At 44.7% G+C, this 22261-nt stretch overlaps 1 protein-coding gene across 3 annotated transcripts in view; it reads left to right on the top strand.

Moving 5' to 3' along the window:
* The first annotated feature begins 499 nt into the window (after positions 1-499).
* LOC123021825 (transmembrane 9 superfamily member 2-like) overlaps positions 500-22261 on the top strand; it is a 54621-nt gene continuing 32859 nt past the window's right edge. For all 3 annotated transcript variants that reach the window (XM_044427000.1, XM_044426999.1, XM_044426998.1), the window contains exons 1-10: positions 500-643; positions 1441-1568; positions 1855-1984; positions 7270-7397; positions 8801-8912; positions 10155-10234; positions 12380-12488; positions 14269-14401; positions 16254-16373; positions 16946-17003. In XM_044427000.1, coding sequence (XP_044282935.1) covers positions 515-643; positions 1441-1568; positions 1855-1984; positions 7270-7397; positions 8801-8912; positions 10155-10234; positions 12380-12488; positions 14269-14401; positions 16254-16373; positions 16946-17003 — 1127 coding nt within the window. In that variant the 5' untranslated portion in view covers positions 500-514. The remainder of the gene's footprint in view (positions 644-1440; positions 1569-1854; positions 1985-7269; positions 7398-8800; positions 8913-10154; positions 10235-12379; positions 12489-14268; positions 14402-16253; positions 16374-16945; positions 17004-22261) is intronic.

A 22261-nucleotide genomic window follows, 5' to 3' on the forward strand; every position in this document is an offset into this window, starting at 1 on the left:
GAAACAGAATAGATGACACAAATCTAGTCATGCAAACTTAACTGTGGTCTCTGAACACCACATTATCTACAACTTAAAAAGCATTTATCAAATGAATATTTCTGAACTAAGAACCCACAAAGCTTTCCTCTGAGTGTCACCTCTAAGGGAAGTTTGGAGGGTGGTGACAAGGGGAAGAGCTTTTTCAGTGGTGGCCCCTTGGTTATGGAACGATTTCCACACTGAGGCATACCAGTTGCCAGTTCTGACCCAAGGTTAAGACAGTCCTCGGTGTTGAGGAATTTAGAAATATCTAAAAGCCAATGGGCATGCCTTTGTTTGGTGCTTTTAACAAGACTGTTTTGTATTAAATATTGTCTTAGTTGCTGAAATGTTTTAATTTTAAAGTATTTTAAAACTCTGTTATTGAAAATATTATTGTTTTTACTGCATCATGGTTCCTAACTGTTGTTGACCTTCCAGAGTGCTTTGCCTTTTGGGTACTATAGAAGTTACTTAAATAACAACTTTTACAATGTTAAGGACAATTCTTTATTATTGTGTTCATAGTTTTGACTTCTGTCAAGATGTAGCAGAACAAAGGCCTTCTGAAAACCTCGGGCAAGTCTTGTTTGGAGAGAGAATAGCCTCATCCCCTTACAAGGTTATTGCAGCCTTTCAGTCCTACTTGGAGAACTTGTTTTGAGAAACTAAATCCATTTTTATTGTGTTGAATTTATGCTTGGTTCATTCACATTCAGGCATTATAGTGAAATATTGGGCAATGAAAACTGAGTCTTTTGTGTGGTTCCTTCTGGAAGCATGCATACTGGGTTGCTATGTTGATAACAATGCCGCAATGTACTTTTGGTTCTGCAGTAAGTTGCACAAAATACTACTTAGAGATAATAAGGGGTAGTTTCCTCTTGTCTGTTGGCATGGAAAAAATACCTCTTGTGTGGTTTGGATGAAGAATGCAGGAGATGCTGCAAGGGCAAAGATATTTAATTAAAACTTTTAGGAACACTGCTGCTGAGAGAAACAGGGCATCAGACCAGATTGACTAGAAAGACAGTTCTTATGCAGATTTAGAAAAATATTCAGTGAATGAAGCCTTGTTTTCAGTTCTTGAGTGCATTTACTGTTCAGTTTACCTGTTTACAATAGCTAGAAACTTTTCTGAAAATGGAAGTTGAGAGTCTCTGAGTTATTGGAAGAGATTATATGGTATACAACTCCTGTAAAACTGTGTTGGGAACACACGGACTCACACACACAGGAAGAGAAAAGATTTTTCAGGTGCATTGAACAGAAAATGAAACTGTAGAATGTAAAGATGTTAAATATCAAAGGGCAGGTTTTACATTATAACATTATTTAATGGCAATCTTGAATGAGGATCAAGCGTGTCTTTCAACAGCACGGAGCAAAAGAATTAAACCCCTTCTGTTTTTCTACCAGTTTACATTTAACAAAGAAGAAAAATGTAAGAAGGTCTGTGAAAGATCTTACAACCCAAAGAATGCAACGGAAAAAGTTAAGCTGGAGTTTTTGAAGAAAGGAATGCAGTTGAATTATCAGCATCACTGGTGAGCGGTTATGTTGGCTCAGTTTACATAATCTAAAGGTGGCTTGTGCTGGGCCCCATTGATATACCTACCCAGGAGTGGTTCGTTATTCAAATGCAGGCAGCATGGCAAACAAAACCTCAAATAATCGATAGACTGTTTTGGGTTATTTGAGGGTTTTTCAAAATGCCATGTTAGCCAGGTTCTGATGACACGAGATGTTAGGCTTGGGCAGGTGATCAGGTGAATGGTGCCCAACGTGTGCAGAAAAAGTCTAAGTCTAACTCTCAACATCTTTCTTGCTTAGGATTATTGATAACATGCCCGTGACATGGTGTTACGACATGGACGATGGACACAAATACTGCAATCCAGGCTTTCCAATAGGATGCTTTGTTGCTTCAGATGGCCGGGAAAAAGATGCCTGCATTATTAATGTAAGTGGGCGACGGATACTTCTCTAATGTTGTTAGCTAAGATTTCAGGTACAGGTACAAGAACTGATATGACATCCGAACCAACAGCATTCTGTGGGTTGCAAACGGCTTTCCAACCAAGCTCTGAAGCTGTGGCTCGCAGCTGGTTTGCAGAACCGGTTGGGTAAGTGTGGGTTTGGCAGAATTTCCACATAGAGGAGGAAGAGGACACACACCAAAAAGACCATTTTCACTAATCTTGCAAGATCATGTTTGTGAGCACAGACATGCTTGTGCTCGGATTTTCCCATGTGACCAGAAGGGGGAGTCTGGATGGTTTCACATATTTTCTTTATTACATTTTTATGCCACCCAATACTACTTTTATTTTTCCTCAGCCATGGTCTGGCTTGTCTTCCACAAGATGTGGCTAATGTTAGTTGTTAATTTAAAAGAAGCCAATGCTGAAGTGTGGCTTCTGGAGGTAGCCTATTTAAACTTCCATCACTTAATATTAATCACATGGGAGCTTGCTGTGGTCCATTCCTGTTGGTGCATGTTGTGTTGAACTATGGTTTAGCACAGCATTCCCCATTCTGGTTCCCTCCAGATGCTTTGGACTATAACACCCATCATCCTTAATGAGTAGCCATGCTGGTTGGGGCTGACAAGGGTTGTAGTCCAAAAGGTCAAGACAACATAGCATTGTGAAGGCTGGTTTAGCCTGCTCTAATAGGTCCATGGACCTCAGTGAGACCTACTCCTGGATAAGGGTGCATTGGGATTGCAAACTTTGTCTTTCATTCTGATATGGACGTTGGTTGGAAATGGTAGCAAAGTGCCACTTGTTGAGTTATTAGATTGCTCTGTTGATAATGTCTTGTTACTTCAAATGCTTTAAATTAAATTTTGGCCATTGGAAGAGAGCTAACAGTAAGCTGTAAATGAGAATCTATTCCAATAAAACCTCCTAGAAATAAATATTTTAAGATGAAAGATAACACATAAAAGTGAATCCTAAAACACAATGTAAAATATCTGAATAGAGCTGTGTTTCATTTCCCCAAGTCTTATTAAGCCCGTGGATAACATAGTTCTTAGTTCTGAAACTTCTTTTCAACAGATTTTCATTCTTGGGGTACTTCAGATATTACGCATTTGCTCCTGGAAGTTCTTCTGGCCGTCTCAGAGTATGCCCTTCATGGCCAAAAGCCCTGTGCAAGCTGAATGCTTGTGGTTCTGGACCTACAGCAGCTCTCAGCATAATAGCCAGGTGCCCCCTCCCCCACAGCTGTGTGCTACATGATTCAGTTTCCTTTGCTGCCCCTGAGGGGCTACGTCCTCCAGACCTGGTGAGGTTCATAGGAGCTGGCTTCCGCACCCTGCAAGATGCCATCGGTTCTGAGGTGGTTGAAAGGCACCTGTCCTGTACCCCCTGCTTGGTTTGGATGGCGCAACAACCTGCGTGCTGTGAGTGTATTTAGGGAACTTGTGCAGTGCGTGACCAGCACATACCAGTGGGGAAAAGGAGCCCTTCTCTGGTGATCAGGCAAACATGGCCAAGGTCTGTACTGGCAAGAATGTCCAATTAGTGCCTCTGGAATGAGAATCTCTGGTTGGAAATTGCTCCCCAGGGTCTTTTGTGCCCTGGCAAATCATATGGGTTATGAAGATACTATTGGTGAGGCATAAGACCAAGAAACCCATTGAGAATGATCAAGGGGCGACGCGTTGCCATAGATGTTCTTGAGAAGCTTACTTTGCAAAGGTGGGGGCATTTTGCTTTCTACTCTTTTTATTTAGGCTGTGTCCAAAAGAGGCAGATTCCAACTGTGGCCAAAAAGTAGTTTGAGACCTTTTCTCAGCATTACACATTTTGCAGAAAGGCTGAGAACTTGTCCTCCAAAGCAGTTTTAAATTGCTTTCTATTCTTGAAGCTACCCTAAGCTTTTTTTTTTTTTTTTAAAGAGAAAATAGTTCTGCAGGAGGCTTCCCAGAGCAACGTAGCTTTATTAGCTTGTCCTAAGAATGGGCATTATAGGTGCTGAGGTGTCTAGATGTTAATTCTAGGTGTTGGGGTGCCTCATTGTGTGCCTCAATTCAAGACTGCTTTCCATGGTGTATTTGAAATAAAGCAGGTAACCATCTCGGGGTGCTAAGAGGCGCACAAAAGGTTGTGTCGGAGGGGTCAGTTGGAGAGAAAGAGCATGTAATGGGCAGTTCTGGTCAGTTTCTGCTGCCTGCCCCCACGCTTCCCTTTTCACTCTCCTTTGAATTTTGGAGGGACTCCCAATATTCTTTCCAACTGAAAATCAAAGGAGGGCTTGCTCCATTGTTGCGTAGCCCTCCCAAGTAATACGTATGGATAGATTTCTCCTCCTCCATGAATGCATCTAGTCCGCTTTAATTTTTCTGCTTAACATAGGGCCGTTCAATGTATTCTCGGTGTCAGCATGAAGAAAAAGGAATAATAAATTGAAATAATTTTTATTTTTCAATGTAATCCCCCATAACTTCTATATACTTATTACATCTAGAAATTAACTTTTCAATGCCCTGTAAAAAATACCCTTCCTCCTTGTCTAAAAAATGTGAGTTAATTGCTGCCTTGAGCTCTTCATTGTCAGAAAATCGCTTTCCATGAAGATCTTTTTTAAAATTCGGGAATAGGTAGTAGTCATTGTGGGCCAGGTCCGGGCTATAGGGTGAGTGGTTTATTTCTTTGAAACCACAGTATCACACAGCAGCCTTCCAAACACGCGCTGTGTGAACGGGCGCGTTGTCGTGAAGAAGCAACACACCTGCGGTTTTCCCCGCCTTTTTTCTTTAATTGCTTCTCTTAAATTACGCAGAGTGGTTGTGTAAGATGCTGCGTTTATGGTTTCACCTTTTTTCGTGTACTTGATCAATAAAATTCCCTTTGAGTCCCAAAACACTGTGGCCATGATTTTTCCGACCGATGGAGTGACTTTGAATTTCTTCGAAGGGTCAGCACCTTTTTTATGCCACTGCATGGACTCCTGCTTACTTTCAGGGTCATAGTGATGAACCCAAGTTTCATCTCCAGTAACAATCCGGTCAGAAATACTTGATGGATCTTCACCACAGAGCTCTAAAAACTCCCTACAACACTCGACTTGCACTTGTTTCTGAGGCGCCATGAGCATTCGTGGCACCCATCTTGCACAGACCTTTGAAAGGTTAAGATGGTCACGAAAAATAGTAAATATGGTACCAACGGATAGGTTTGTCATCTCTGCTAACATTTTGATTTTTATTCGGGCATCTTCCAATACAAGTTTCTCAGTTTTTTTCACATTTTCTTTCAAAGTGGCAGTAACCTTTGCCCCTTTTAAATTCACTTGACCACTTTTGAAAAGGAGATAATGAAGGTGCAGAGTCCTGGTAAACGCCCACCATCTCTTCGTGAATGATTTTTTGACTTTTTCCTTGTTTTGTAAGAAACTTAATCACAGCGTGGTGCTCAATTTTCTTCAACATTGTCACGTCAGTCATCTTGGTCGTCTTTCACTGAGGATTACTAGGGAACTAATGATCACACTTATTTGAAATTTTGCATGTATACCCTCAGATAGTTCATTAGCTAATGAAATAATTAAATTACCCACATCAATAGTAAATCAACCCAATACCGAGAATACATTGTACGCCCCTCGTATAAGCCATTTATAATGAATTCGGTGAATTAAATATAAAATAATAAAATTTCGAGGAGTGTACGCATAGAATACTATAAAGACTGCAGCTGAAATGGACACATAATATAGAATGAAGAATTACGACATGCAGTGCATCACACTGGACATCGTAATGAAGTTAGTAGAGGGTTTTCCTGTCACCGGGACTTAAGTGACAAGGATGGACTTGAGTACTGACGAATTACGTGCCTGTTTCTTTGAGGGGGGCCGCATCCCCTTCCAGAACAGGCAAGCCAATTTCTGGACCTGGGAATGACCACCAGTTTGGCGTCTAAGCTAGTGCCTGTCTTCATAGCAGTCAGTTTCACATCCATTACACCTCCTGCTCATCAGTTTCACTCAGCTCAGTGTTATTTGGAATGGACAAACCTCTTTCAAGGGTCCCCTTAGTAATTGCATGAGATCGCTTATACCCCAGCTTGGCCAGAATCCAGAGTACTGTGCAGTATTTCCACATGCCCAAGGAAGCTTTGGGGTTCTGTCTCTTGCATGGCAGATCCCTGTGCAGGCTGACTCAGAGGCCTTTCCTAGACTGTGATCCCACATCTGAATGAAGGGGCAGTTGGCATGCAGAAGAGAAAGGGACAAATTACCCCAGACACGGCATGGCAAGGCGTTCTTAGTCAAACTTACAGGAATTGTTTGAGTCTTGCCTGTTGTAAACAAGACACCAGTTTTTGTTTTTCTCCGCCAACATTAGAACCCAGCGGGCCCATTGGGAAAGTGAATGGTGGGAGATTTTGGACAGATAAAAGGAAGCATTTCTTCACACAGACATGGGTTGTGGGAGTTGCTGTCACATGATTCATGGAGGATGCAGCTATCCATGGCTTTGTGCTGTGATGACCACATAACACCTCCAGGATCCGGCGCATCACTGTTGTTGGGAAACACAGGCAGGATGCTGATGTTACACTCATGCACAGCTCATGCCCGAGCTGGCCACTGTGCAAGGAGAATGCTGGACTGGGCAGGCCTGTGGTCTGATCCAGCAGGGATTTAAATGTGGATGGACCGCCTGGATGAGTGTGCGAAATGGGAGGGAGTTAACCTTTGAACTTGGTACTCCTGTGAATTTCATGATATTTGTTATTTGTGTTTCGGCGCCAGACTAAGACCTTTTTATTTAAACAATATTTTAACAATTTTAATATCATTTATAGGCTTTAATTTGCAGCCAGGGTGAATCTGGATTTTATTTGCACGATTTGTATTATATTTGTATTATGTTTGTTTATTGTATATAAACCATCCCAAGGCTCATGCGATGGGACGGCACACAAAAATTCTAAATAAATAAATAAATGATGCAGTCCTTGGTTCAGAAAATACCAAAATACATGTTGAAATAAAAAAGTGAGTTGAGAAATGATATTTTGAGGATAATTTAACACATTTTGTTTTCATTTGTTTCAAGCAGTAGGTAAATGCAGACGAGCCCATTTAAAATTGGCACAAACTGGAAGCTGTGACAGGTGAACTGAGTGCATGTATTTGGGTTGTGCCGTGTTATTTACCGGTAACAAATAACAATGTGCTGCAAACAAAGCTTCTGAAACATTTAACAGTCGCTTTAATGTCTTTCAGTCTGAGTTCAACAAGCGGAATACTTTCTATCTCTTCAATCATGTTGACATCACGATAACCTACCACAGTGGAAGGAAAGAGAACTGGCCTGGGGCTCGGCTGGTCACGGCGAGACTGGAACCCAAAAGGTAATCTTGGGCATCGGCCACGTGAGCAGATTTTGCAGGCTGGAGGCGTTTGCACTGTGCTCAGGCTGGGCTATGCACTGCATCTGTGGGAATGGACTTGTGCGGCTCAGCAGAGCCCAAGTGTGGTGTCTCGATTCTGTACTGGGTATCTCCAGCCGGCATGGAAAGAGTCTACATACAGAGCATGCATCCTAAGCAAGAAACAAATTCACGCAATGGCTTTTAGGGTCTTCTCTATTGATCTGCTTGTGTGTTGGGCTGTTTTCCCACTTTCTTCATTATATTGGATAATAGATTCATGAAGGCATTGCTGCTTGTGCAACATACTGCAGTAGGCTCCCAAGTGTGTGTGAGCGTCTGCAATAAACCTGCTGGCCAAAAGTACCCTACCTGGTGCCTTCTAAGTGATGTGCTAGTAATCTGTGCCACAAGGGGGCACAGTCAAACCTCTCAATTCAGTGCTGCCTTATTTTTGCCTGGCCCTGTATCCAAGCTTCTCTGGTCTGCCTTCATCAGGAAGCAGAGTCTGTCTCTGGGGTCCAAGAAAGGCTAAGCCACATTCTTACTACTTGTTTTTTCACAATATTGCTAGGCCTGAAGCCATCCGCAAGGACTGGGTTGAGATGCTTGCAAATCAGGGAGACTTGTTGCTATCTGCTGCGGTCATTGCATTCTTTTCTGCCCCCATTAGGTGGCTCTGAAGACCCTTGCAGAAGTATTGTTTGTGCTTCCTCATGGGGTGAGAGAGGAGGATTTGGGCTAGAACTTTTTTAAAAATACAGGTTGCAATTATTCTTCTGATGTTGCACTTAGGATTTGGCAGCTGATGTATGTTGTGGCTTAACAGTCTCTGTATTCCTGAAAAAAAGCCGGTGCTTAAGAACTTGGGACTTGTGCTTTTTAAAGTGGCAGCAATGATTGGTTGTCCTAGAGCACCACTTTTGATTCTGTGGACAGTTTCTGGCTCTCTCCAGCAATGAGTCAGGTCACGGTCAAGCAGTATAGTGTGAGGGATGGCCCTAAATGCCACTGCACATTTGCCCTGCCTGTTTGATTGTGTGGCCCCTCTGCAAATGCTGTGTTGGCTCGGGGGCTTTTGCACATCCCCTGTGGAGTTCCATAAGCCCTCTGGCTACTGTGAAGGCATAAAACCTTGGGTTTTAATACAGAGTAGTTCTTGCATTCAGAACTACTTTTTGTTCATGGAGAAATCCGTACAGTGTACATTTAATCCACAGGCCTTATGTGGACTTCGCCATACACATGGCATTTCAAGCAAAGACTTGGAAATCAAAACCCGTGCATAGCCAGTGCATCCTTCAAGATGGTAAAAGAAGCCCTTTGGGCCCTCCAGCTTATAAATATGTGTACATTTATATGTATATGTATATTTATCTTTGTAGTTACAAACATACAGATATAAACAACTTATCCTGTCAAGGCCCCCCTATGGAAATTCCTGCAGAATTTGCCAGCAGGCTGAATGTGATCTATTCTTACTCGGTGAAATTTGAAGTAAGTACAAGCAAGTTGCATGTTTGCTGCACTTCTGAAAGTGTTCAGCTTTTCAATGATGCTGAAGAGCAGGGGTGCGTAGCATGTTTCATATACAGGGCCGACTATGTACTAAGCCTTCAAATCCAAATCAGCTGGTTAATTATACTTATTTTTATATCTAAGTGGAGCATTGTAAGTATAAAGCTTTTGACTCACCGAGGGCTGGCTGGCCGGCTGGGTCTTTGGATATGCCGTACTGCAAAACGTGCAGCCAGCTATGCCAGGTTGTTGTGATGCAAAAATACCCCTTTTGTAAGGAAAGCCAGCAGAGACCATTAGCCAGGCAGCCAAATAGACATCATGGATTGAATAGTCCCTTTTTCTTATAACTGAAATTTGATTTGAACCCATGACCTTGAGATTACAGTTGCCTGGAGCTTTGCAGTCCCCTTAATAACATGAATGAACTGCCTATCAAGGTTTGCTTTTTTAAAACATTCTTGATGAAACCTGGGTTTGTAAAGTTAATTTTGTTCAAAAGCCACAATATGTATCAAGCCTCTGGGAGTGTCTGCTCTTATAAAGGACAGTGCCGGAACTTGCAGCCCACTTGTATGTGTGAACTTGCACAGGTCACCCCCTCAATACACTTTCTATGAGATGGGAATTTCTCTTCCCATTCCCACGGAGCATTGCCCACTGTAGAAAAGTTTTTGCATAGAGCCAAACTCGGTTTCCAGTTTCGGGAGCTTCATAGGACTTTGGGTTGAGGCTGATGGTTTTATGTCACTGGTTAGTGTATGTCATGAAGAGAAAGTATTGCAGCCTTTCCCAACTTGTGACTCACACAGTCCTCAGCCAGCATGGGGGACCGGGTCAGGGAAGGCTGCACTGCTCCATAACTCTCTTCATCTGAACTGTGGCTCGAAATATGATGTACGTTAGAACTTGTGCTGCTGGGATGTGGGAAATGGTAGCACCAGCTCAAGAAAGGAGCTGTTAAGTTACATTTTAAAAAGTGAGTTTAGCTGCTTCTTTGGGAATTGAGCAAGGTGTGGGATGGCGGAAGATTGCATTTGGGGCTTGCAAAAGTACAATTCTCTGTATCCATGGAGGACCTCAGAATTCATGCAAATAACATTGTAGTTGCCTGCCTTGGACTCTTAAAGCCCTGAGATCAACGGTATATGAAGGCTTGCCTTTGTGTAAGTGCTGCCCACAGTTTAGCTGTTTTACCATGTACCCTCATTTTTTATACAGGAGAACAACAATATCAAGTGGGCTTCGAGGTGGGATTACATCTTGGAATCTATGCCCCACACCAACATTCAGTGGTTTAGGTAAGATAGATTTAGGCCAGGTTCTAGTCGGTGAGCTTTTTGAGTTTTTGTTTGCAGAGTAGCTTTCCTTAGTGCTGGCTGTCCTGAGAGCAACTTGAAATACTGTTTTGTTCAAAGAATATGTCTTCTGAATTCCAAAGAAAAGCGGTCCCTCTATTTTACTTTCCTCAGCTTCTTTCACAGAATTTCTGAGAGGCTGTGACTGATCAGTTTCTGCTTTTCTTTTCAAGAGTTACGTGCCGTGCTTTGGGGTTTTACCTGTCTGAATTAGGTATTTACTGTTTAGAAAACTACAACAAACTTTTATGGATATGCATTTTTCTTTCTTAAAAGTGGAAATGTCTTGGCTGTCTTATGATCTGAAGAGAGTAAACAACTTACAAGCCTTTTAGACATAAAACCAAACCATGCTTTGCAAAACTAGATCATGGTTTGTTACTGTTTAAAAACCATGCTTTGCAAGTGTAGGAACACAAAAAGCATACCTGGCTTGTGCATGTAAATATATTACCCATGATCATATCCAGATAGTGTCCATAGAGCATAAACATAGATCAGTGAGGTCATGCATAGGTTATGAAAGCCTGCAAGTGAAGACTTGTAGAGCAAAGCAGTAGAAGAGTTTGGGTTAGCCTAATAATAAATGTAGTTGGCCTGTATTATGCAAATGTTATAGAAGAGGAACTTAAAACGGTGCATCAATGTAGAGAAGCAGGTGGTGGGAGAAAAAATCAGCTGCCAGGCAGGAATAATCGATTAAAACAGACATCCTAAACAGATTCGGCATCCCAGTAAAGATATATTAAGTAACGAAAGGAGGAAAGAGGGTCTCTCTGGGCAGCTTGCTTGTGTCTCTCCTGTGATCTGATCAACTCTGGCAACAAGTTCCAGGGTACTTTCTCTTTCTCTTTGTCATGTATCAGTAGCAGTTCTCTTTGTTAGTAAAATGCAGCCGGTTGTGAAGGAGCGTTCTTGATTCTTTGCTGCTCAGGTGATAAAGTGGCAAACCAGAGACCATATTTTTCTTGCTGGGCATGGTTTGTAGGATGCACCTCTATGCTACAGCATCTCTGGTTGTATCTGTTCAATAAAGCTACCACCCCCCCCCCCCGCCAGCTTACCAAACAAGGATCTGAAGCCATATGTCTAAAAAACACTTTTGCAGCAAACTGGATCATGCCGTAAATGTCCAAACTGGCAAAGTACAGTCTGAGGTTTTCTCTTTAGTTATCCCACAAACTTTTGTTTGCTTGTAGATCTGGAATCAGATCATGTTTTGGAGACTAAACTTTGGTCATTGCACATCATGGTTTGCGTTATGTCTGAAATAGTCCTATATTTGTGGATGACCTTGATAAGATTTTAACAGTGTTATGACTAATAAGGGAAATACATTCACATCATTGTTCAGTGCCTTATTTACTTGATGCATCAGGTTTGCCAATGCTAAGTAATCTAGAACAGCTGTGCAACTTCCCAAGTCTTGGCTATCACACTTTTTTTTAACCTCATCTAAAATACTGTTCCATTCACTTTGGGTGTGAAAGCTGGGCAGTGAAGAAAGCTGACAGGAAGGACATGAATGCATTTGAAACATGATACTAGGAGAAAGATTTGCAAATACCTTGGATCAACAGAAAGCTCAACAAGTGGGTCCTAGATCAAATCAAGCCAGAGCTTGTCCCTGGAAGCAAATATGAGACTGTTGTACTTTGAGCACGTGAAGAGGAGGCCAGACTCCCTGGAGAAGACAGTCATGCTAGAGAAGGTCAAAGATAGAAGAAAAGGGAGGCCAAACAAGAGTTGGATTGGCTCCATACAGGAAGCCACAACCCTGAATTTAGAACAGCTAAACAGGGCTGACATGAAGGGGACATTTTGGAAGGCTTCATTCACAGGGTTGCTGAGAACTTGAGAGCACATAAGGGCAGCAACAAAATACTCTTGTCCTTGTTATACCAGAACATCATTGGTGTTGATGCAGACTCGGTTTGCTATCCAACATGGCCACCACATCCTGATGATTCTGACCATAGATGTCTTACCCTTGCCAAGCTGTGGATTAGAAGTAGAATTGCTGAAGGCTCCAAAATGGTTCTAATGCTGTGATTGGTGTGAAATCCTTGTCTGTTTCTTCATCTTCAGCATAATGAATTCTCTTGTGATTGTCCTCTTCTTATCTGGAATGGTGGCCATGATCCTTCTGAGGACACTGCACAAAGATATTGCAAGATACAACCAGATGGATTCCTCAGTAAGTAAGATGAGTTGAGCAAACTCCACTGTAAGGAGGCGTGGATGCTGGCAACCTGTGAGAGAGGAATCTTGGGAACTCTTGTGAATTTTGGAGGTCAGCATAGGGGTTTTCTTTAGAGTCAAGTCTTACAGTGGCGGCAGTTGTCGTGTGGGGAAGGAGAAGGGGGGCTTTAGTCAGGCTGTATCTTTTATTTATTTCCATATATTTATAGGCCGCCTATAATGGCGGAGGCCTTCCCAGGTGGCTTACAATACATGGTGCTTGTTGGAGAGGAGGCAGTGAAAGGCTCGCACCTTCCACACAGCTGTTTGCTTCTTCCTTGGGGAGGGCCAGCGAACGCCTTGATTGCCCTGTTTCTAGAAGGGAGAGGCATTCTGCTTCAATAATCGTTCCATTTGCCTGGAAGATCCCTAGAAAGCTACAGGTGGTCTGTATGGAAAACTGCTTCCGGTGCTGCCTTGGTGAAGAGCCCTTAAAACTGTAGCCAAATAGACAGTGTTTACTTAGCTAATTAAAACAAAACTCTGCAAAATACAGACTTTCCATCAGCTGCCATTTGGGAGTAATGAATAGGCTTACAAAAATCCTGCTTCCCCACGGTGAGAAATGCCTTTCTTCATAAGAAACAAATCAAGGAATCGGCTCTCATGGCTGGCTTAGGTAATTTGATTTCTGTTTCCCCCTGACCAGACACTATTAAGCTTTCAAGACAAGATCTGTTTTGCTGCGACCAGAACTTAACTGCCTAGTTTCTAGGGGGAATAGTTCTGCTCCTCTCTCTTCTTCCATCGGGAGTTTAATTTGATGGACTTCCCCGGATATGCTGTTCTAGGAGTATTTGAACACCCTAAATCTAAGTTGTTGGGGATTCTCAGACTTGGGTCTTTGCAGATGCTTTGGGACAGCCTTTCCTAGCTTGGTGCCCTCTGGATGTGTGGGACTGCCTCTTCCATAATTCCCAGCTGGCATGGCCAGTGGGATTTGTATGACTACCACATCAGGAGGCTGCTAGGTAGGAAAAGGTGTCTGACTTCTGAGGAGTCCGGTTCCCATCTTCTTGCTCCTACCACCATGCCCATGCATCTGTAGTGCCTGCCCTTCAAGGACTGGTGAAATGCTGGGCTCCTATTGCAAGTTGATTTTGTTGCTGGGAGAATAGCCCTGTCCTTTCTGGGGGAGGGGATGGAGAAGAAAAGAAGAAAAAGATGGGGGAAACGAAGGCTTTTCTAGTACTTGGATGAGGTGCAGAATGGGGAATACCTCATTGGAAGCTAACAGCTTTTTATATTTGGTGCTTTATTCTATAGGCTTTATTATCATATAAAATACCCCCAGTGTGCAGGCAGAACAGGAAAACACTTGATGGTACCTGGGCCCCTGAGTTGTGATGTGATCTTTTCTTTCTTTGCACATCAGTCTGAAGCTGACTTGTTTGGGAGTAGGAGACAAAGGCAGATAAATGTGTTATCTGCTTGTGATGCAGCTTTAAATTAAACTCAATCTTTTGTTTAATATCAATTAACATTGCGGCACTCCAAGTATGCTAATGTTTGCTTCTCTTTCTCAAGATAAGTGTTTCTTAATAAATCTGCATCCTCCTCCCCCAGCCAGCAAGTCCATTAGGGAGTTGTAAAATCCGTAAGTAACGAAGCTGATGAAATTACTCCCCTTCGGTAACAGAACCTGAAAGATAATCGGGTTGGGAAAGTGAATTTCATGTCTGGCTTGTACTAATTCGCTGCTGCAGGATGTACATCTAATAAAGATGTTATTGCAGGAGGATGCCCAGGAGGAGTTTGGGTGGAAGCAGGTCCATGGAGACGTGTTCCGGCCTCCCAGGAAGGGCATGCTGCTGTCGGTCTTCTTGGGCCAAGGGACGCAGATTTTCATAATGACGTTCATTACTCTGTGTAAGTAGCACTTGATTGGCGAGAACCAGTTGCTCATGCAGTGCGAGGGAGATAGGAGCTGCTTCGCAGCCTAAGTAAAAATCCTTGCTTCCAAGGGGATTGGAGAAAAGATCCTTGCTTCCAAGGAGGTTGCGGTCTAGGACTCGAGAGTATGGGGGCGCGAAGGGGTGGGGAGTGGATGCATGAGAGAAGGAGCAATTGCAGGGAGACAAAGGTGAGTCAGGTGTGGAACTGCAGTGTCCGCAGTGCCGTGGCTGCTCATAGAGGGGCTCTGTGGACGCAGCAGTGTTGATGCCTCCTTTTGAAAATGTGCTTACAATGAGAATGCGCCGTTCTTCTGCCGGAAAGGCATGAGTTCAATGGCCAAAGTGCTGGGGCGCCTTTGCATCCTGGGATGCCTTTGTGGGCCTCGGGGAAACTTGGCAGTTGGATGAGCTGACCTGAGCATCACCCTAAAATGGCAGCCTTGGGAGACTCGGCCAAGGACATGCCGCTTGCTTGGTAGAGGCATAGGTGGGATATTGAGAACTCCATGGAACCTTCTTGGTTTCAGCACCAGTAGGAAAAAGAACCCTGTTTTTCAGCCATCCCAGTTGTGGGTAAGAAGAGTGTTAACAAAAAAGTGGGGGGCAGAGCACCTTAATGGGTGCCAAAAGCATATCCAGGAGAATAGCTGTGCCCATGAGCCCACATAACCTTCCCCTGCCATTTGCTGTCCTCATCTCCCTCCACATGCTGCTCTTTGTGTTTTGCATAATCAACTCCCTTAATTCAAAACACGAGACCATTAGCACACTGAGGAAGGGGCTTTCCGGCCATGGAGGGTACAAACACCAGGGGCAGGGCATTATTTCATTCCATGTGTGCTTTTTTGCACTCTGTATTTGTGCACAATGGAACTTGTTGGCCACAAAACCGTCTGAGTGTGGACAGTGAGAGTGCAGTGTTGTGGATGAAGTGGTGGTTTTTAAGGAGTTCTTCTAGGGGTCTCAGAGCTTCCTTGGGGAACGTACCAAGGAGGAGAGGAGCTGGTTTGGCCTGGAAGCTTCCTGCGGGGGAAAAGAGGCACCTCTGGCTCTGTGGATCATCACCAGCAGGAAGTCTTAACTGGTATGCCTGGAGGGCATCCCAGGACCCTTCCACTTCCATCTGGAAAGTTCCCCCTGTTGCTTAGAAGCTTGATGTAAGGCTTGGTGAGTGTACGCGGGAAGAACTGAGGCACAGTGATGCAGCACAGACTCTTACCAGGTTGCAGCCATGACATTCCCAGCTAGGGCTGAGGGAAGAAGACCTTTTCCTGCCCGCATAGCTATACATCAAGCTGCCATGTCAGGTCCCCTTTGCTAAGCTGGAAAGGCACTGACCAGCAGCCGGATGGGTGACCACATGTGGAAGTGGAGCCGGGGGTTGGACTTGAGGGCCTTAGAGGCTCCTTCCAACTCTTCTGTTCTAACCTGAAGTTGCCATTCTGGCATCTGGAGGGTGCCATTTTGGTGAGAGTTGCCATGGATGGCATGGAATTAGCTGGGGCAAGGATTGGACTTGCTATATAGTGGCTTCTTTTTCTAAGAGAGCGGATGTTCCACCACCTTTGTGGAATGTTGCATTGGTTGGCATTCTCTCCCAGTGTGCATCTCTTCCGCAACCCCTGCTGAACAGCCACTCCTCTGAAGGGAAGGGACCCCTCACCTCAACTATTACCACCAGCAGCCTTTACAGCAAGCTAAGGGTAGGACCATTCTCCTGGCCCACTAAAAGAATAAAGATCCCCGCCTTTACCTTTCCTTGTGTGTCATTGTATGCCGGAAGCAGGATCAGCACAAGAATACTTGATGTGTGTTTGCCCTTTCAGTCCTCGCCTGCCTCGGGTTCCTTTCACCAGCCAACAGAGGGGCCTTGATGACTTGTGCAGTTGTGCTCTGGGTCTTGCTGGGGACTCCGGCGGGCTACGTATCTGCTCGGATGTACAAAAGTAAGTGCAGCCCTTGTGTCTGTGTGGCTCATTCATTCAGATCCCTGCTTGGCTAAACGCCCCTCCACTTGCCTTCCAGCTTTGGCCAGCTATAGAGGCCTTTTCCAGGGTTAATGAGGACAGGAGAGAGGTCTAGCTGTGATCTAGAGACACGGAACTGGAAAATAGTGTTCCTAGCCATGTTTTTCTTCCCTGCGCCTGACTGAGCTTTTGCTCTTGCATCTTCCAATACTTAATGACCCTTTGCACGTTGACTTTGCTGGGTGGGAAATTTGTTAAAAATGAAAGAAAGAAAAGAGGAAAATGCAATGGAACCCAGCTGTGTAGGGCTGGAGGCAGGCTGGGGAAGCCTTGCTGGTCATTGATTGTCAATGGGGAGGGACCAACCCAGCCTGAATTTAGGTGAGTTATCAGGATGGTTCTCAGTATACTTGTGACTTCCCTGAAGCTCAGTTCAGGATGTGTTGCCAGGGCAGATTGCAATTGGTTTATAATGCTATGAGAAGCAAGCCAATGCGCCAGTGAAATGCATTTAAATGCACTAACCGCCCCCCCCCCGCTTTATTTCTCAGCATTTAGAGGTGAAAAGTGGAAGACAAATGTGTTGCTGACAGCACTACTGTGTCCTGGGTTAGTATTCACCATTTCCTTTCTTGGATAGAATTGATTTTCCATATTGGTGTCCTAGAAAAATGGTTAATATGGATAAAGTCTCTTGTTCCTTACTGCAATTAAGTGACAGTACATTGGTAATAATTAATCATGCAGGACCTTTTAATTTCCATTTGCTTGTGAACTGGATTGCTGTGTATGTGACTGCATCTATTGTTTGTCCTCTCTCTCCGTGTGTGTGTGTGTGTGTGTGTGTGTGTGTGTGTGTGAGAGAGAGAGAGAGAGAGAGAGAGAGAGAGAGAGAGAGAATCCTGTTAAGTGCTTTAACTATGATTTTCTCTGTGAAGTAATACCAATGTGTGGTTAAGACAAACCGTGGTTTGTAGAGCCTCTTCAAACCTTTGGGGACATTAGGTAATGGCAACTTAGTTGTTCAGATGGTATTCGCAGCCATGGTTAAATGTTGCATCTGTCTGAGCCAGTGACTTCTCCATCACCGAACCTAAGCAACCTACTCAAAATCAACCACCTTTAAAAGTTAGCTACTTACTGCGAAGTAAGAAGAGCTCCTGCACAAGATCCCAGTGAAATGACCAGGGGAAGCATAATCACACGGTTTCACAGCGGTTTGCTGCTCCTATTTCAGTGGGATGGGTATGGAAACCCCCTGCTGAATTGTGTACGCATAGCGTGCCTGGTTTGGCTGTGAGAGCATCTCATTCTGTCCCCATTTGGAGTAATGTGTGGGGTGAGGAAGAGCCAAACACGGCCCAGTTCCCACAGTGGGAACTTGCTATTCTGAAAGAGGGAACATCTCTCTCCTTCCCCAAATGGTGCAATGGACCTAGAGAACAGGCGTGTTGATCCTAATGGAAATGCTCTTCACCCCATGCTCCTGTATGGTTTGCTGTATTGCACGTCATGGTTTGTGTTAAACCATGTTTTTTATCAATATTATTGACTTATTACATTTATATCCCAGCTTTTTAACTCTTGCCTTTAACCTTAAGCCTTTTTAGGCTTAAAAAGAGCCCAACTCTTTTTTTTAAGCCTGGAGTGGCTTATATAGTTCTTTCGTAGTCCCATGTCATCCTTACAACAACAACCCTGTGAGGCAGTTTGGTGGAAAGCGAGTGGCTGGCTGAAAAAGGGTTGAAGAGCCTCATGGCTGAGTGGGGACTGGAACCGGCCGTCTCCTGCCCAGCGCTCTTAATCACCATGCCAGATTTCTGCGCAGAACAGATCATGCATGGCTAAGGCAGTTAGCCTGCCTCATTAATGTTTCTGCTTGTGGAATGATTTAGTTTCAGAATTAAAAGCAAAAAATCAAGGAACAGTGTACTTGAATAGACTGCAATTACGCAAGTTGTGGTATGCACAAGAAAGAGCTACCCATTGTGTGTCTAGCACAAGGCCCAATCAGAAAGGGGCTTCCTGCTGACATTTAGATGCTATCTTGGTAGAACCCAAAATGGAAATGGTGCACTATCATGCCAATAGCTTAAATTCCAGTATATAAATTCTGTTTTGCAGAAGTCGAATGATTGCCTGGAGTGGGGAGGGGTGGTGTGGCGGGAGAGCACAAAATAAGAACAGATGTCTTGATTATGCTTTGCTAGTTCAGCAAATTTGCATAATGCCATAAACAGCCTGAGGCAATTACGTACTCTGTGGATTGATTTTGAGAATTTGTAGACAGGCAAGATTTTTCCCTCCCTCTCCCTTTGGAGGAGTAAAGCAGAGATTTGCTTTGCTTTCTTGGGCAGCGCTTTAGCTTAATAAAGTGCCTTTGTACATGACAGCGATCGGTTTACAAGATGTTCATCTTGCCGGAAATTAGATGGCGTTTATGCACAGAGCAGCCTTCTTCCCAAAACAGTTTTTGGCTGAGAGAAGGCTTGTTTCTAGGGCTTTAATGGACTTGGCTGCTGTGTTGCTTTCGGTCCCACATGCCATACGATGGAGCCGCGTCTGTGAAGAATTGCAGGTCTGGCTGTGAGGATCCTGGTGCCTCGAGCTCCTGGTTCTTGTGTGTTTCACTGACCCTCCCTGAAGCCAAGCGATGCGCAGCTGATGCTCCTGCTCATGGAACGACCTTTTTTCCGGCTGCCCGGAGGTGCTTTGCTGTGCTATAGGGATAGGAGGCACTTTGGAGAGGGAAATGCACTCTTCCCCTGGACAGTATATAGACTTGTTAATTAAAAGAAAGGTGCCAATGTCACATGGCATGGGTGGTCCAGACTTGAGCTGTCAGCATTTCTGGAAATTTTACATCATGAGCGAAAGCAGGGGATTGGCCAGTTTGCCCACCAAAAACCGAGCATGGGGACAGAGGGGGGAATGGATACACGTAGCTTAGCATAGGAAATGCTATTATCTGCATATATTTCATTCACTGAGCAATTTTATTTAAATATTTTTTCAGCCAGCGTTTAAGGTAAATCCCTTCCAAGTGAACTTACATAAATTACTCTTATGCCTGTTTATTAAGAAGTAAGACCTATTCTGTTTAGTGGATAATGTCCAACTAAGCTAACATAACTTTAGTACCTCAAAAGCATAAATGCCTTAGTTTTGTATAAGCAAAACTATGGATGTATCCAACACTGAAGAAGGAGACTGCCATCTGAGACAGCGGGAAAAGTAGAATTTGAGAATAGAAACTACAAATTTTATAATAAACTGAAGTATCATTTATTATTATTATTATTATTATTATTATTATTATTATTATTAGAACATTTCTATGCCGCCCCTTGCCGAAGCCTCGGGGTGGCTTACAACACAATAAAATACAATACAATACAAAAATAACAATGTAAAATTAAAATTAATAATATAAAATAAATAAATAAAAATATATAAACGATATAAAAGAAGTTATAAAAGAAAAGTTATAAAAGAAGAAAAGAAAAGGAAAGAAAAGAAGTCGCCCTGGCCAGATGAATAAGTGAATATTGTTAACAATTAAAATGACGTTTAAATAAAAAGGTCTTCACCTGGCGCCGAAAAACAAATAATGACGGCGCCAGGCGGACCTCTCTGGGGAGCACATTCCATAGATTGGGCGCCACCACAGAAAAAGCCCTCCTCCAAGTACCTACCCTCCTAATTTCTTTCACGGAGGGTTCCTGGAGAAGGGCCTCTCCCGCAGATCTCAAGGGGCGGTCGGGCATATATGGATGTAAGCGCTCCTTCAGGTAACCAGGTCCCAAGCCGTTTAGGGCTTTATAGGTCATAACCAACACCTTGAATTGGGCCCGGACTTCAATGGGAAGCCAGTGAAGCTGTCGGAGGACTGGAGTCATGTGAACATAACGCCCCGTCCCCGTCAGCAACCTGGCACCTCTATTTTGAACCAACTGAAGTATCTGGACCATCTTCAAGGGAAGCCCCACGTAAAGCGCGTTACAGAAGTCAAGGCGGGAAGTCACCAGCGCGTGTGTCACCGTCTCCAGGCAGTCATACTCCAGGTAGGGGCACAGCTGATTAATCAGCCGAAGCTGAAGGAAAGCGCTCCTTGCCACCGCTGTCACCTGAGCTTCCAATGAAAGCTCCGGGTCGAGGAGTACTCCTAAGCTGCGGACCTTGTCCCTAAGAGGGAGTGCAACCCCATTCAGGGCCAGGTCAAATCCACCCTCTCCGAAGCCCGATCCGCCAACCAACAGGACCTCTGTCTTGTCTGGATTGAGCTTCAGTTTATTGGCTCTCATCCAGCCCATTGCCTCGGCCAGGCACCGGTTCAGTACAGCCACTGCCTCACCTGGATTAGTGGAAAATGAGAGGTAGAGCTGGGTATCATCAGCGTACTGATGATTCCGTAGCCCACACCTCCTGATGACCTCTCCCAGCGGTTTCATATAGATGTTAAACAGCAAAGGGGACAAAATGGAGCCCTGTGGTACTCCATGGCATAGCTGCCATGGCGCAGAGCCATAGTCCCCCAGCACTACCTTCTGGAATCGGCCGTTGAGATAGGAGCGGAACCACTGCAAAGCAGTGCCTCCGACTCCCAATCCCGCTAGCCTATCCAGAAGGATACCATGGTCGATGGTATCGAAAGCCGCTGAGAGGTCCAGAAGAACCAACAGGGACGCACTCCCCCTGTCCTTCTCCCTGCACAGGTCATCATACAGGGCGACCAAGGCAGATTCAGTACCGTACCCGGGTCTGAAGCCGGACTGAAATGGGTCCAGATAATCAGTTTCATCCAAGAGTGCTTGGAGTTGTCCCGCCACCACCCGCTCTAACACCTTGCCCAGAAACGGGATGTTGGCCACTGGTCTATAGTTAGTGGCCATCTCTGGATCCAGTGACGCTTTCTTCAGGACCGGACGGACTACCGCCTCCTTTAAAGGGGCAGGCACCCGACCCTCCCTCAGAGAAGCGTTAACCACTTCCAAGATCCAGGTCCCAATCCCGTGCTTGGAATTATTTAATAACCAAGACGGGCAAGGGTCCAATAGGCAAGTGGTGGGATGTACTCATCCAAGCACCTTGTCCACATCATCGGGCCGCAATAACTGAAATTCATCCAATAATTCTGGACCAAACGGCCGCATTGGCGTCTCCCCAGAAACCTCTGATTCATTAGTGGAGTCCAGCTCGTGACGAATCTGAGCGATTTTATCCCTGAAATGCCTGGCAAAGTCGTCACAGCGGGCCTTTGAGGGTGGAACCGGATCTTCCTTGGGACCCGGGTGAACCAGGCCTTGCACCACTCGAAAAAGCTCCGCCGGACGGCATTGTGAGGAGGCAATGGAATCGGAAAAAAAAACTTCTTTTTCACCGCCTTCACCGCCACAGCATAGGCCTGATAGTGGGCTTTCAAGTGTGTTCGGTCTGATTCATCCCGTGATTTCCTCCACCTATGCTCTAGCCGTCTCCCAACCTGCTTCATCGCTCGCAATTCAGGTGTATACCAAGGGGAAGAGCGGGCTCTGCCCGGTGGGAGAGGATGCTTAGGAGTGATCGTGTCCACAGCCCTGGTCATCTCCCTGTTCCACAGTTCGACCAAAGCCTCGACAGGAGCACCATTCTTGTTAGCCGGAAACTCCCCCAGGGCCTTCAGGAATCCATCCAGATCTATCCGGCTCCGGGGGCAGACCCACACAATCGGATCCGCACCCTTACAGAGGGAGAGGTCGCTCTCGAGCACAAACCTCACCAGGAAGTGATCTGACCATGACAGGGGAGTCACACATAAATTTCTCACCCTCAGGTCACCCTCTTCCTGCCCCGTCAAGAAAACCAGGTCCAGAGTGTGTCCACGTTCA

This window comes from Varanus komodoensis, unplaced genomic scaffold, assembly GCF_004798865.1.
Source record: "Varanus komodoensis strain SLA01 unplaced genomic scaffold, ASM479886v1 scaffold18_1, whole genome shotgun sequence".
Taxonomy (NCBI): domain Eukaryota; kingdom Metazoa; phylum Chordata; class Lepidosauria; order Squamata; family Varanidae; genus Varanus; species Varanus komodoensis.